General features: G+C 53.1%; 6 protein-coding genes across 6 annotated transcripts; 4 read left to right on the top strand and 2 right to left on the bottom strand.

Moving 5' to 3' along the window:
• Positions 1 to 40: 40 nt before the first annotated feature.
• Positions 41 to 3,296, top strand: PV06_00504 (uncharacterized protein). Its single transcript, XM_016401009.1, has 6 exons — positions 41 to 65; positions 120 to 426; positions 480 to 542; positions 606 to 1,195; positions 1,242 to 2,768; positions 2,821 to 3,296. Exons 2-6 carry the CDS (start codon positions 408 to 410, stop codon positions 2,911 to 2,913), a joined length of 2,292 nt encoding a protein of 763 aa, XP_016268062.1. The 5' UTR covers positions 41 to 65; positions 120 to 407; the 3' UTR covers positions 2,914 to 3,296.
• A 651-nt stretch (positions 3,297 to 3,947) lies between these two features.
• On the top strand, positions 3,948 to 6,570 carry PV06_00503 (uncharacterized protein; the record flags this gene model as incomplete). The annotated part of the gene is made up of 2 exons (XM_016401008.1): positions 3,948 to 3,975; positions 4,043 to 6,570. 2 exons carry the CDS (start codon positions 3,948 to 3,950, stop codon positions 6,568 to 6,570), a joined length of 2,556 nt encoding a protein of 851 aa, XP_016268061.1.
• Positions 6,571 to 6,586: 16 nt separating this feature from the next.
• On the bottom strand, positions 6,587 to 8,052 carry PV06_00502 (uncharacterized protein). Its single transcript, XM_016401007.1, has 3 exons — positions 7,736 to 8,052; positions 7,304 to 7,554; positions 6,587 to 7,224 (listed from the first exon to the last, which is right to left on the bottom strand). The coding sequence occupies exons 1-3, from the start codon at positions 7,850 to 7,852 to the stop codon at positions 6,720 to 6,722; spliced, it is 873 nt and encodes a 290-aa protein (XP_016268060.1). The 5' UTR covers positions 7,853 to 8,052; the 3' UTR covers positions 6,587 to 6,719.
• Positions 8,053 to 8,511: 459 nt separating this feature from the next.
• Positions 8,512 to 9,788, top strand: PV06_00501 (uncharacterized protein). Its single transcript, XM_016401006.1, has 2 exons — positions 8,512 to 9,112; positions 9,288 to 9,788. Exons 1-2 carry the CDS (start codon positions 8,692 to 8,694, stop codon positions 9,764 to 9,766), a joined length of 900 nt encoding a protein of 299 aa, XP_016268059.1. The 5' UTR covers positions 8,512 to 8,691; the 3' UTR covers positions 9,767 to 9,788.
• A 499-nt stretch (positions 9,789 to 10,287) lies between these two features.
• PV06_00500 (uncharacterized protein) lies at positions 10,288 to 13,366 on the top strand. The gene is made up of 4 exons (XM_016401005.1): positions 10,288 to 11,368; positions 11,496 to 11,791; positions 11,898 to 12,593; positions 12,850 to 13,366. The coding sequence occupies exons 1-3, from the start codon at positions 10,391 to 10,393 to the stop codon at positions 12,589 to 12,591; spliced, it is 1,968 nt and encodes a 655-aa protein (XP_016268058.1). The 5' UTR covers positions 10,288 to 10,390; the 3' UTR covers positions 12,592 to 12,593; positions 12,850 to 13,366.
• Positions 12,721 to 13,692, bottom strand: PV06_00499 (uncharacterized protein; the record flags this gene model as incomplete). Its single annotated transcript, XM_016401004.1, has 1 exon — positions 12,721 to 13,692. The coding sequence occupies one exon, from the start codon at positions 13,690 to 13,692 to the stop codon at positions 12,721 to 12,723; it is 972 nt and encodes a 323-aa protein (XP_016268057.1).
• Positions 13,693 to 14,326: the final 634 nt, after the last annotated feature.

Below are 14,326 nucleotides of genomic sequence, written 5' to 3'. Positions count from 1 at the left end.
CTCTTGATTGACCTATGTAAATGTTATGGCGACTGCCCATCAACAAAGGACGGCTATCCACACTCGTAAGAGTACTCATGTATTTCATAGAGACTGTGATTGACTGACTGAATTACAAGGGCAAGAAAAGTCGGCGGCACAGACTAGCACTTGGCGCGGATCAAAGTATCGCCGGAATCCGACTTCTTTTTCCCTGCGCCTTGCATTTGTAGTAAACCGAACAGTATGTTGATCTCGAAAACTAAAACTACATATTTATCCATCTTCACGACTCTTGATTGCCTGGAACAATCTCATATCACGGTCGCCTACCCATGTCGCTCCTCCTCGAATAAATAACTTTACAGATTATCCGCCAAAACTACTTGGTTTTCTGCCACTGCCCTTCGACTACGACTGCGCTCACCATGTACAACCCTTATCAAGGTAGGATCTTTCAGCCTCGTCTGAGATCGAACGTGGACTGACTGTCATTATAGCGCCAGGGCAATATGGGGCTCCAGGCGACTACGGCAGTGTTTCTGGTGCACCGCCGGGGATGGGTAAGTCGATAATCATGGATTCTGTTGCCTGTGCAAGAACTCAAAGAACTCACCTCGTCCCAGCACCACCACCTGGTATGACCGCTCCAGGCACAGGCGATCCTCCCGGAATGCAGCAGCAAGAAGCTCACCAACCAGGCAGACCTGGCTCTTTCCCATCCAATTTCCAGCCCCCTCCGAATATGCCCAATATCAATTTCTCTGCACCCGTGATTCGACTAGGCACATCGGGCCCGACAAAACCTGAAAGTGGTCGAGATGAGAGGGATAATAGAGGTGGAAGAAGAGGAGGCCTAGGCTCTGGGATGGGCTCAGAATTTCGAGGCGGCGACCGAGACCGAATCACGCAGGTTCAACCACAGACGAAGGAAGAAATCATAAAGACCATCTTTGTCGGCGGCATCACTGAAGGGACAGGTGGCGATGAGGGCATTGAGCGCATCCTTAGATCCGCTGGAAGTTTGCGACGCTGGATCCGAGCCACAGATGCAGACAACAAACCTTGCAAGTTTGGGTTCGCGGAGTACGAAGATCCTGAAAGCCTCGGAACCGCCATAGAAGTCCTAAGAGACGTTGAAGTTCCTGTCAAGCGACAAACTCCTCAAGAGACAAACGGCGATGAAGAGCCAAGTGTCGAGATGTCGAAGCTAACTGTGAGTTTCCGAGTTTGGTTATCATGAAGTTGCTAACGATGAATAGGTCGTCGCCGACGACAATTCTTTAAGCTATATCGAGCAATACGAAGAGTCTGTGGGGGGAAAAGTTCCAGAGCAAGCTCAGATGCGACTTGATCATGCTCGAGATGCATTGGCTGCGGTGTTAAAGGACCTTACCAACCCAACAGCACCTGTTCAGAAGGACGAGATGTCGAACATCGACAAAGAAGGCGACGTCAACATGGTTGATGGCCAGATCGAGGGAGCCAATGGGGATGTTGTCACCATTCCAATCAACGTCGATGATGAATTGTCTGATATCCCTGCCGAGATGCGTGAGACTGTCGCCAGAGAGATTGCCGCTTTTCGAGACCGCAGTAATCGTCGTGATCTTGAGCGGCTCAAAAGAGAAGAGGAGATTGAACAGCAGGAGCGAAATCGCATGATGAACGGCGATCGATACAATCGTCTTGCTTCGCCCCCGCCAAGTGCTCCATCAGGGCCGGCTGGTGCTAATGGCATCCCGGTCGGGCCAAGAGGGGCACCAGCTGGTCCAAAAGGATATGGTTCTCAGATACCTAAGGACTATCAAAAAGGAGTCATATTTGTGAATGGCACTGCAATCAATGGTGCCTCCGCCTTTGAAGACGAGGACACCGACGCTAGTGACGAGGAACTCGAACGACGGCGACAAGCAAAGAAGGATGCGGAGCTCGAGAAGCAGTATCTTGACCAAGAACGACGGTGGCTGAATCGAGAAAGATCGCGGACCGCAGCTGTGGAGCGAGAAAAGACGCGAGACAAGGACGACTCGACACGTATTGATGCTGCGAAAGAGGCCATGGCCAAGCGCCTGCGAGAGTGGAACGATGATATCGAGTCATCACGCAAAACGGAAGAATACTATGCAGACAAGAGTCTCTGGATTCGCAACAGAGCGAGCTTCCGGCAGCGCGAGACGGCGAACGACGAGGCTGACCGGGCAGCTGAGCACCGCGAGCGGGCGAGACAGAATCAGCAACGTGAGCGTGCGGGTGCCATGACAGACGACTTCCTCAACCGACAAGAAGAGGAAATGAGCCGGCGAGAGCAAGAAGAAGACGAACGACAACAAACAACTCGTCGAGAACCTGCCCGCTTCAAGCTGTCATTGGGTGCGGCGGCCCAAAAGGTTGCTGCACAAACGGCACAACAAGCCACCAAGCGGACTGTCGCAGAAGTGGAAGGCCTTTTGGAGGACGAAGAGGAGGACTCCAAAGCTGGCAGCAGACGAACACTTATTCCTATCCAGTACGATGCTTCTACTACGTCAACCATGACCGAAGAGGAGCGCGCTCAAGCGGCTAGACAACTCGCGGCGGATATTCCAAACGACAAAGAGGGCCTTTGGAACTGGGATGTCAAGTGGGATTTTGTGGATGAAAGTGTGATTGATGAGCGATTGAAGCCTTTCGTTGAGAAGAAGATCGTCGAATATCTCGGTGTCCAGGAACAGATGCTCGTTGATTATGTGGTGAATGCTCTACAGTCAAGAGGCAAACCACAGGATCTGGTTGGTGAACTGGAAGGAGTAAGTTTTCCCTCTTACAATTCTGAGAAGACATGCTGACATATTACTACAGGCTCTGGACGAAGAAGCGGAAGTGTTGGTCCGCAAGTTATGGCGTATGCTCATTTTCTTTTCCGAATCCGAGAAGCGAGGACTTGCACCGTGAAATTGCTGAATGGTGTTGGTGGTTCCAAACCTAGCAGGTGCCTACAACAGGGTCCTGTTCCTAAAGAACCAGCCCCACCAGTCAGTCGTATGGAGTGTACATGACTGTGTTTACCATCTGTACAATATTACTTTGAAGATGATCTGGCCTGCTGTACTCTGATGAAGAAGTGATCACGGCTAATCCCCGGCAGCTGGTCGTGGACAATGGATTGTCAACACGGGCCCGTCACTACGTTTAGCGGCAGACAGATGCCGATGTGGGTGTTGGGATGAGCAGCCAGTATTACGAAGTAAGGGATCCAGGCCAATTCATCTTCGATTCCACCTATCATCGCTTTGAATCTCTGAAGTATGATATAGCTAAGGACAAATGAAGTTGCCCTCTCCCCGGTCTGTTCTTTTTGTGAATTTCACACGGGGGAGACTCCAGCCGTGAAGACGTGTGCTGCGGCATACGGAGTAGATTAAGGAGTATTTACTAAAGTGACTCCATATTTCGATATAGGCTATTTACAGTACGGAGTAGTGTACGGAGGTACAGTCGGGTGTCTCTCACCCCAACTATTGTAGCCGAGTATTCCACCTTTTGTACCTGACCTCAGTATGTAACGTCTTTCTGAACCACAAGATCTTGGCCAGCATAGACTCCTACGGGAATGGGTTACTTGTCGGCTCAATTGCCACTCCGTCCAATGGCACAGCTATGGGGAATATGTACGAGGTACCCTGTCGGATAAATGACCTTGTGCCGTTTCACTGTGCACGCTTTTGAGATGACTGAAGATGTTGAGATACTGCAAAGGAAAATATCCTCAACGCTGGAAACAGACGGTGTATGCTCGTTTGCGATACCTGACAGAGAGACTACGCAACGACAATGTCGTTTGAGCCGGAGGACGTGATAGAAAGAACCACGAATGTCGAGAAGTGGAGTCTCCTTTCTGGTTCGTTAATGCCTTTTTCTTTCTCTTCTCTTCTCTCTCTCCCCATCTATTCTACATATCAAAGTCTCGGAAAGAGGATGGACACATAATGGCGAATGATGATGCCGGTGACAATGGTCAAGACCGGTCATGCCGCCATCATAGAGTGATGGAGGGCATTGACTGACTGAATGCCATACACAGGCGCCGACTTCTGGCACACCGCCGCACTCGAACGATTCAACGTACCGAAGGTACGCTTCAGCGACGGACCGAATGGGATCCGAGGGACGCGCTTCTTCGGTGGCGTGTCGGCGGCGTGTATACCTTGCGGCACTGCGCTGGGGGCGACGTGGGACAGGGACCTGCTCTTCGACGCCGGCAAGCTTTTGGGGAGCGAATGCATCGCCAAGGGCGCCCACTGCTGGCTGGGCCCGACGATCAACATCCAACGGTCGCCGTTGGGAGGGCGAGGGTTCGAGTCGTACTCGGAAGATCCTCACCTGTCGGGCACGCTGGCGGCGAGCATCGTGCGCGGCTGCGAGAGCACCGGGGTCCAGGCATCCCCGAAACACTTTGTCGCCAACGACCAGGAGCACGAACGAAGGGCCGTCGACACCCTCATCACCCCGCGGGCCCTGCGTGAGGTCTACCTCCGTCCCTTCCAGATCGTGGCCCGCGACGCCCGCCCGGGTGTACTCATGACCTCGTACAACAAGATCAACGGCGTGCACGTGGCTCACGACCCTCGCTTCATCACGGGGATCGTCAGGGAGGAATGGAAGTGGGACCCCCTGGTCGTCAGCGACTGGCACGGAACCTTCTCCACGACCGAGGCCGTCAACGCCGGCTTGGACCTCGAAATGCCCGGGCCGCCCAAGATGCGCGGCCGGCTGGGCGACTTTGTCCAGAGTTCGCGACTCATCAAGCAGTCTGTGTTGGACGAGCGGGCAAGACGCGTGTTGGCATTTGTGAAGCGGGCGACCACAGACGTACCTCGAGTGGCGGTGACAGGCGCGGAGCCACAGACAGAAGGACAGCAAGGGGTGGTTCGCAACACTCCTCTAGACCGAGCTCTGAACCGAGACCTTTGCAGAAAATCCATCGTGGTGTTGAAGAACGACTCTGGACTCCTCCCGCTCCCGAGCACAGCAAAGACGAAGAAGGTCGCCGTGTTGGGATCGCACATGAAACTGCCCGTCGTGTCTGGAGGGGGCAGTGCGGTCCTTCAACCGTATTACACCGTGACGCCTTGGGAGGCGTTGAGTGCGAGGTACGCCGCGGCGGGCGTCGAGGTGACGCATGAAGTCGGCATGCCAGCGTACAAGATGCTACCCATCCTGGACAAGCTCATCCGACGACCCGACGACAACGACGAAGACGACGGTAACAACCGCCCTGGCGGCGGGGTCATGTACTTTTACAACTCTCCTCCATCAACTCCCGACCGAGTCTGCGTGGCCGTGGAACGCTTTCAGACCGCTTACTGTCAACTCATGGACTACAAGCACCCGGGACTCAACTTTGACCTTTTTTACATCACGGCCAAGACCGTCTTCACCCCCGACGAGTCCGGGGAGTGGGACTTTGGTCTGTCGGTCTACGGCACGGCCGATGTCTACGTCGGCGGGGAGTTGGTGATTGACGAGTCGGGACGGCGCGAGGAACGGCAGGGGGCCGGAGGGGCCTTTTTCGGAAAGGGCACCCCCGAGAGGCGAGGCACGAAGACACTCGAGGGCGGAAAGGGTTACGAGGTGACGGTCGAGTTTGCCAGCTCGGCGACGTCGACGAGTCCTCAGGTCGGCGTGACGACGTTTGGAGGCGGAGGGTTTCGCCTGGGAGCCGCACCGCACGTCGAGAGCCGAGAGGCCTCGATCGGGCGAGCCTGCGACGTCGCCAGGGAAGCAGACTACGCCGTCCTGTGCACCGGATTGAGTGAGGAGTGGGAGTGCGAAGGGGCCGACCGGGTCGGGTTCTGTCTCCCTCCGGGGATCGACGACTTGGTGGCGAGGGTGCTGGCCGCTCAACCCAACACCGTCGTCGTCACCCAGTCCGGCACCCCCTTCGCGGCGCCTTGGGAACCCCGGGCCGGCACCCTCGTCCACGCCTGGTACGGCGGCAACGAGACGGGCAACGGCGTCGCCGACGTCCTGTTCGGGGATTTCTGCCCCAGCGGCAAACTGCCCCTGAGTTGGCCCCGGGAGATCCGTGACAACCCGGCCTTTTTGAACTGGGGTAGCACGGGGGGTAGGGTGTTGTACGGCGAGGACGTCTTTGTAGGTTACAAGTTTTATGACGAACTTGAGAGGCTTCCCGTGTTCTCGTTCGGTCACGGGCTGTCGTACACCACCTTTGTCATCGCTCCCGACACCACCACCACCTCGTCGGCCGTCTCGCGAGACTGGGTGTCCGTCACGGTCACAAACACAGGCAAGGTCACAGGCACGGAAACGGTACAGGTTTATGTACACGCCAAGACGAGCCAGGTTCGTCGACCCAAACGTGAACTTCAAGGGTTCACAAAAGTCGTGGATTTGGCGCCCGGAGAATCGAGGACGGTCCAGGTCAAAATCGACCAGTACGCCGCGGCCCTTTGGGACGAGGCCGAGGAGAAATGGATGTACGAAAAGGGTGAGTATGAAGTGCTGGTGGGGAACAGTAGTCGCGTAGAGGACCTGGTGAGCGCAGGGAGTTTCCATGTCGAAAAGACAACTTGGTGGCTTGGTCTGTAGAATTCTAGACGACACCCTTCATCATTCATCACCGACAACAAAGGCTGGGCTACCTTGCCCTGCCTCGCCTTTGCCCTACTTCAGGTCTTGCATCTAGATAACTTGTCTATCTCCTCAAAGAAGGACTCTAGCTCCATCACCAGTCAGGCTCATTTGGTCTTATTGGTCTCTTCTTCATCATCTCCCCATCCTCCCAACTCTCTAGAGACGTCCCCGACATTCGGCCACCCTTGGGTTCCGTCCACGCCCCCGTCGAGTCTACTCCTCTTGACGAACTCGTCTCCCACAAACTCGACCACGGTGGCGACGGCGACCTTGACGCCTCGAATGACGTCCTTGGCCCGTCCGACCTTCATGCTCGTCTCGTCGGTACCCCTCGCCCCCAACACCCTGCCCAGGCCTCGGACGTGCCAGAGACTGGGACCCGCGAGGCCCTGGCACGTGATGTTTGTGTATGCGATCGTCTCGGTCTCGAGAGGTGACAGGTGTGTAAAGTCGGACAGATACAAACCGTACACGACGGTCAGTTCGTGTAGACCCATGTCCTTGCGGTAAGGGCCGAAGGTGTTGAAGATCCGGGGCCACAGAGTTCCGTAGATTGAGGTGATGGTCTCGACCCCTCGTGCGTGTAGATTTGGAAGGGTAGTATCGGACCTAAATCACAGCGACGATGATAAGCACAAGACACAGGGAGCCAAACACGGGCAGTTTGTGAACGAAGGAAACAACTAACCATGAATCAATCTCTAATTCTCCTCTTTGAGAGGTCTCACCCTCGGGCATTTGAACTTTGGCCAGGGGGATGAGTGCGCTGAGGACTTGCGGAGCACCGGATAGTGTGAGTTGTTTGTAGAGCAAGTCACCGAGGCGTTTGGAGAGGCGAGATTTCGAGTCGGGAGTGCTGAAGGAGGAGTCGTGACTGGTGAGGTACTTCCAGAAGTCGGCGAGGAGGTGTGGTCGTGGAGAGACGGTTATAGCTGTGGCCTGTGTACACGAGAAACCCCGAAGGTTAGTATTACTCCGTAGTCAATACTCTCATGTTTGTAGTGCCTGGTACATTTTCTTTTGAACTTGTAGACAACGACAAGCCATGGGTGGATGGGGAGGTGGTTGAGCAAAAAGCAAAGCAAAAGAACCTCCCCAGGTGGACATATGTGCCACTTACAATGATCAAATACCAAGTGTCGGATCCCATCTCTTGCATCAAGTTACTCTTGACATCTTGACATAGTTGATCCCACTGCTCTTTCGTGGGCGGGTTCGGTTGTTCCAACGTTGCCATTATTTCCCGCTCTCTGCTCAAGAAATGCCAGAAGGGAAAAGTCAAAGTATTCTCCTCACTGAAACAGAGGACAATCTTCTTTCTTTTCCAAGGAATATTCACACTTGAAGGCGGTCTGGTGTTGTTCGTCTACGGTCAAGGTACCGAGGATAATAAGTGAATAGCAAACAAATGACTATGGAGTCGTACGATGGTTCAATAATTGTCGGGGAAAGATTTTGAACAAGATTGGAGTTTCTATGTAAAAGAATCCCAAAGCACAGGCGTCGATCAAATATCCTCCCGTTACTCGTAAACGATACAATAAGCATAAGCAGTGTTAAATTAGTAGGATTCATTTGCACTCCTCAAGACTTTGATCACCCCAATCCACCAATCTGTTGCAACTCCTGTACTCCGTACATATCTTCATCTACTAATAGTGACTGATGCTAGTGCTGAGATCTCAATAAAAGAGCCACCGAGCACCATTTGAGGAAAGTGCGGCGAGAGTCTAACAAGGTTTCCACCTAGTACCAACTCGTACAAAGACCATGGTCTAGAAGTCGTATTCGTGTTCGCACTCGTGTTCGTGTTCGTGTTGCGTGGGTGACTCAAGCCTAATATGGTGTGTCTTCCACCCAGAGTGTGATCTCCTTTCCACGTCCCTTGGTCAAGAAGTGGACGTAATGTGGGTATATAATTCATTGAAATGCCGATATGATTGAGAGTTCACACACGGGCCTAGACGCTCACACGCTTGTCGTCGGATCACCGCAGGAGGATATATTCCTCCTTCTTCTCGGACTCTTTTGCTAGCCACCCACCTTTCCCCCCTCCAACGAACAAAAGATTCAATAATGACGAGCCTCGACGATAAGGAAACTCAAACCATATCTCTCGCAGATGGTCGGACTCTTGCTTATGCCGAGTACGGCAACCTTACAGGCACTCCGATCATATGTATGCATGGCACGCCGTCATGCCGCCTCGAATATCGGCTTTGGGAGTCCTCGGCCAAGAAGCTCAACGCACGCTTGATCGCTCCCGACCGTCCGGGAATGGGTCTTTCGACAAATTCCCCGGGCCGGACATTGCTGGATTGGCCACGAGATGTGCAGACATTGACACAACAGCTCAAGCTCGACCGCTACCATGTCCTTGGCGGGTCGGGAGGTGGACCTTTTGCACTGGCATGCGCAAAGGAGTTGCCGAAATCTCAATTGTTGAGTGTGAACGTTTGGGCCGGGGCAGGGCCACCAGAGATCGGTCTGAAAGGCAGTAAGTCTCGCTTGTTTTCCCGATTCTATCAGGAAGGAAAAATCAGATGGCAATTACGTCTTTCACAAGCCTACAAGACCGATGATGTTGTTATGAATGATGTATTTCTCTTTCCGTGCATCTGTACAAGTACCTGAGAGCGATTTGATCCACTGACGTTCCCATCCGGTTCTAGTGACACTTCTCGGTAGATCTGCGTTATTTGTGTACAAGTGGATGCCGTCATTGATGGGTTGGTTCGATGCCCATTTCGTTGCTCCAGCGGCGAAAGACCCGGATCCCAAAGTCACCGAGGCGTTCTTACTTAAGACGGCCAAGTACCAGTCGAAAGAGGAGCAAGCACTATTCGAGGACCAATTTTACATGGACGTTGTGCGTGATACATTTAGGGAAACTTACAGGCAGGATCAAGATGGCGCAAACGAGGAGATGAGGATATTAGGGGAGAATTGGGGCTTCAAGCTCGAAGATGTCGAGGTGAAGCGGAGCACGTTCTTTTATGGCACAGACGACACAAATACACCGATCCGAATGGGAAGGTATATGCAAAGTCGACTGAAAGGGGCCACCTTGAAAGAGTTCCCAGGAAAGACGCATTTCACCATCGACGATGACAGAGGTGAGGCTATTCTGCAAGGCGTTTTGCAGGCGTGAATGATGATTGCTGACGAAGAGGAACTATTATAAAAATATTGTTATCATTTCATTATTACTATTCTCTGCTCAGCCATAAGCCATTTGGCGGGAGACAATGACCATGCCCATCTGGAACACCTTGTCAGGTACATCCCTGTGGGTGATGTTGCTCTATATTGTATACTATCATCTCATTCTCCATTCCATGCCCTCTCTCCGCGTCTCGAAGCGGTGTCAATCACAATGAGATGACCGCGATATTGAGATCCTCCTAACCAGCATCCACTCCGCTGATTCACTCAAGGTCCTGCCTAGAGTCTTTGCATACGTTATCACGGGACCATGGTCTTTAGCATGTGTGAGAAGAAGTGAAGTCTCAGCCTTGTTACCACAAGAGTAAGGCTAAGACGTTACTTGTGCGAGTACCTCACCCTAGTACACTCGAGTGGTCTATGTGCCACCGTAAGTAATAGTAGGCTCACCCCGCCATCGGGTACCCGAGTGAGTACCCGAGTTCCCGCGTACTCGCTATCGCGGACAGACATCCCTGCAGGGAGAATGAATCTCACATCTTCCAACATCGACAGAGACGAACGAGGCCCGGACGGCTAAAGCTATCACTTCACCTCAAAGAATGGTCCCATGAATACGGATACCGTTGCTACACCTGCAGCACCGCTAAACAGAAGGCACAAACCACGCTCTTCCCTAGCCTGCTTGCCCTGCCGCTCACGGCACCTGAAATGTGATGGAGTTCGACCGTATTGTAGCCGGTGTACCGTAGCCGCCCAGAAATGCCAGTACACTCAGTCGCGAAGAGGTGGCCTCGACCGTGCCGCTCTTGCTGAGCGACGCAAAAGGCTCGCGGCCACGGGATCGGGAGCGACTCAGGCAGAATCGGCCGACATCTTGAGTCCACTACAACAATCCTCTCGGGCTCACCGGCATCAGGAACATCCACCACCGCGACTGCCTGGCGACGACGTCGAACCAGACATCACCAACGACTATGGCCTGAGTGGTGAGTCGTCGAATGCAGGGTCACCAAGCTCGCCCCGAATAGACATTGGCGACGACATTGAAGGAGATCCTTTGATCGCTTCGTACTACAAGAACTTTCATAAATTTCACCCACTTGTCTTGCCACATAAGCACTTGACGCGAATCCACCGGACCCCAAGCATAAAGCTGAATCTGAGACCTCTCGTCGCCATACTTCGCCTCATCGGTCACATCTACAGCTCTCGAGAATGGTCGACGTCTCTCAGGGATCATGTCGAGAGTTGTTTCGCGGCAGCTTCGCCTGCGGACCCGATCATGGTGCAATGCCGAACACTGTATTCCATAGCGTTGTTCTGGAACAATTACAAGGACGAATCCAAGAGGGAAATGGACGCCGCCGTTCGACTGGGACTCGATCTGCAAATGTTTCGACAGGACTTTGCAGAAAAGCACGGCTCGCAAGATGCCGTACTAACAGAGTGCTGGAGACGGACGTGGTGGACCCTGTACATGGTCGACGCCTTTTATGCCGGAACCCTTGGAACCATGAATTTCGCCACTGTGGATGTCGTCGCCACTGTCGACTTGCCATGCGAGGAGTGGGAGTATGAGCAAGGGGTGAGTAGTAGTAGTCCACCTGGCCAGCGCTGCCCTTTTTAAATCGACGCCCCTTGTTTTTCCTATGTCAGCGTTTGTCGCATTGCTTTGGTTACAAACGACTAAATATTGCCCTTGTTGTCTGTAGCAAATCCCCGAGCCACCCAAGACGCTACAAGATTTCGATTGCCGCGACCTGGCTCCAGAATCAACCTCCTTTTCGTCCTTTGCCTATCTCATTGGTGCCGTACGATGTGCCGCACTGGCGATATCCACAGCACCAAAGGTGGCGACGAGCGAATGCTCCCAGCAGATTCTCCAGGCCGCCGATGCCGTCATCAATGGATGGCTCCTTTTATTGCCCAAGGGTGATCGGAAACAGGTCCTGAGTAAAACTGGGGAGTTGGATGAACTCATGTTTCAAGCACACCTGTTGATTCACGTGTAAGTTTTTCTGTGCATTTATCACTTTTGGACCCCCTTCAAAGGTCACTTTGCAGTAAGAAACTGCTACCAACAAAAAGCTGAATTTTCCCCATTCTTCTTACAGCGCAACTGTCGGCCTCCACAGACCATTATCAGATCTCAAGTTCAACGCGATAGAATGGATCTCGACTTGTGCCCGAGCGCCTCCCCGCGAAACACCCACCACGGAACTCATCAATGTGCATACGGTGCGAGTCTTGAAATCGACAGAAGCGCAGATTCGCCTTTTGGCGTTGCCGACCGAGAAACAATTCCACCACAGTCCCTTTACCACCTGCATGGTCAGCGAAGGAACCCTGGCGCTGCTCTCGGGTTGTAAGTTTTTGTTCAAAGGGAAAGAACTCGCCATCGCCAGAGATCAGATCCGTATGACCATTGGGTGCCTCAAGGTCCTGGGTGAGTTGTGGCCCAGGACGGCCAAGAACGTGCAAGAAATCCAAATCATCGCTCGACATGCTCTCGGGTTGGTGGCGGGGCCCAGACCCCAGGCTGCGGCGATGACGACAACGACGACCACCACCACCACCAAGCCAGACGACAGTGTACTTGGAAACAGTCAAGTTCCAAGTCTTTCTTCAAGCAGCGACCAGGGTGGTGGTCAAACGACGAATGAGGGATCCGACGTAGTAGATCCGTTGTCTAGCGACTTCGATATATTTGCTTCCTTAGGATCTATGGAGGATGTTTGCGGATGGTATAATAATTCGAACGATTTTGGTCAAGACCTCTCTTGGTGGACAGACAACAACCCTCTATGAACGTAAGTTTCCCCGTTGGCGGTTTTGCGGTTGTAAAGGCTCTTTTACTAGGGTGACGACGTTGCCCATTCATTGCAAAAACCTTTGTCCTTTTTGCCCGAGTCTTTTTTTTTCTTTTCCAAAAAGCCTTCAAAACGTAATCACCACCTTCTTGTTCCTTCCTCTTTGTCTCGCACGTTCCCAAGCCTGTTCTGCCTCTTCAAAAGGGAACGACTCGACTTCCAACGGTTTGATTGTGCCCTGGCTAACCATTTCCAGAGCCTGACTCAGTCTGTGTGAGTCTGGCTTGACGATAAAATGTATATGGTTCACACCTGGGTGGTCTATGGACTCTTTGGGTTTGATTTTCTTGTTGAAAGCCCACTCCGGGGCTGGATCGCCAACTGTGACGATAGTTCCACCATTATTACTCTTGAGGGTCTTCCAGGTCTTTGTCAAGACTTCTCCTCCTACCGTGTCAAAGACCAAGTCGACATTGTCAATATTGTCTTCCCAGTTTGGGTTGATGTCGTAGTCGTGTACCTCGTGTACTCCGAGTTGCTTGAGGGCGTCATGATTCTTGGATGAAGCCAGAGCAATCACCTTGATGTCGTCACCATCAAAAAGTTTCAGAGCCAACTGTACCGCCAATTTTCCGACGGCGCCGGACGCTCCAGTGACGAGGATTGTCATACCGGCGGCAAGTTTTCCGTAGTCCACGAGTGCCTCCCAGGCCGTGAGGATCGGGATGGGCAACGCCGCGGCTTCGACGTGCGAGATGGTGGTCGGATCCAGGCGCGAAACCTCCTCGTCGAGGCACATGGTGTATTCCGCTTGACCACCTTGGGCACGGTCGGCCGCGAGGAGGGCGGCGACGTCCTGACCGACCTCGAGTCGGCCGGTGTACTCGGGGCCCAGACCTCGAACGGTCCCCGACACCTCGTTTCCAGGGATTCGAGATGGCGATGCGTACACTTCGGGCCACGTCACCTCGTCGCCGGTGACTCCAGCGGCAAGGACTCGAACCAGGATTTCGGCTCCCTTGGGGACGGGAGTGGCTATGGAACTGTTTGTCGTGATTCGGGGGGACGAGGTGTTTCCCAGTATCTGAACGGCTCTCATCTTGTTGTCCAGGGAGGGCTGACTTTGTGGGTCTGGGCGTGTGGCTATTCACTCAACGAGTCTTTTGTGTTGTTCCGCCAAAAAAGCCCGACGACGATGGTTTCTGTGTGTATAATGTGTGAGACTTTTTCTCAAATGGAGATTGGAAGAGGAGGCCGTATCATGATAGAATTCCGCAAGTTTTTAAATGGGATTGAATTCATTCCGTCCGCAGTGACCACAATGTCTCTCTCTCTCTCTCTCATGTACTCACACACTCTGACACACACACAAGACAACACCCACCCGTTGTGGCTATTCGGGACAGTCGTTTGGGGGACACGAGTACCCGACACCGACATCAGCCCCGAGACCCCGGCTTCCCCGGTCACGGAGTCCCGACCAACGGGTAACTATGTTGCATTTCACATTTTGGAGGGACCATTCATTTCTGCCATTCTTGCCGCTGCAGAAATGCGTTGTTGTGATTGCCTGAGTCGGGTAGAGAGTAGTTCTTTATGGGGGGACACCGCCTTCCGACTCGTTCTCAGAAGTCACAATTATAAATACCCTCTTCCGTGCCCCGTGGGTGTGTGTGTGTGTGTGTGTGTGCATATTTCTCCTCGTCCTTGGAGTTTTTCAGTGCCTTTACTCA

Source organism: Exophiala oligosperma, assembly GCF_000835515.1.
Source record: "Exophiala oligosperma strain CBS 72588 unplaced genomic scaffold supercont1.1, whole genome shotgun sequence".
NCBI classification, from domain to species: Eukaryota; Fungi; Ascomycota; class Eurotiomycetes; order Chaetothyriales; family Herpotrichiellaceae; genus Exophiala; species Exophiala oligosperma.
Note: the sequence above shows the minus strand (reverse complement) of the source record. Positions and strands in the feature narration are given on the sequence as shown.

Bases quoted from the DNA above. Each gene is read 5' to 3' on its own strand.
- PV06_00500 (XM_016401005.1), top strand. From the start codon at position 10,391: ATGAATACGGATACCGTTGCTACACCTGCAGCACCGCTAAACAGAAGG. The intron at 11,369-11,495 runs GTGAGTAGTAGT...TGTTGTCTGTAG, and splicing joins AGTGGGAGTATGAGCAAGGG to CAAATCCCCGAGCCACCCAA. The intron at 11,792-11,897 runs GTAAGTTTTTCT...TTCTTCTTACAG, and splicing joins GCACACCTGTTGATTCACGT to CGCAACTGTCGGCCTCCACA.
- PV06_00501 (XM_016401006.1), top strand. From the start codon at position 8,692: ATGACGAGCCTCGACGATAAGGAAACTCAAACCATATCTCTCGCAGAT. The intron at 9,113-9,287 runs GTAAGTCTCGCT...ATCCGGTTCTAG, and splicing joins AGAGATCGGTCTGAAAGGCA to TGACACTTCTCGGTAGATCT.
- PV06_00502 (XM_016401007.1), bottom strand. From the start codon at position 7,852: ATGGCAACGTTGGAACAACCGAACCCGCCCACGAAAGAGCAGTGGGAT. The intron at 7,555-7,735 runs GTAAGTGGCACA...TCGTGTACACAG, and splicing joins ACACTTGGTATTTGATCATT to GCCACAGCTATAACCGTCTC. The intron at 7,225-7,303 runs GTTAGTTGTTTC...GCTGTGATTTAG, and splicing joins GAATTAGAGATTGATTCATG to GTCCGATACTACCCTTCCAA.
- PV06_00504 (XM_016401009.1), top strand. The intron at 1,196-1,241 runs GTGAGTTTCCGA...AACGATGAATAG, and splicing joins TCGAGATGTCGAAGCTAACT to GTCGTCGCCGACGACAATTC. The intron at 2,769-2,820 runs GTAAGTTTTCCC...ATATTACTACAG, and splicing joins TGGTTGGTGAACTGGAAGGA to GCTCTGGACGAAGAAGCGGA.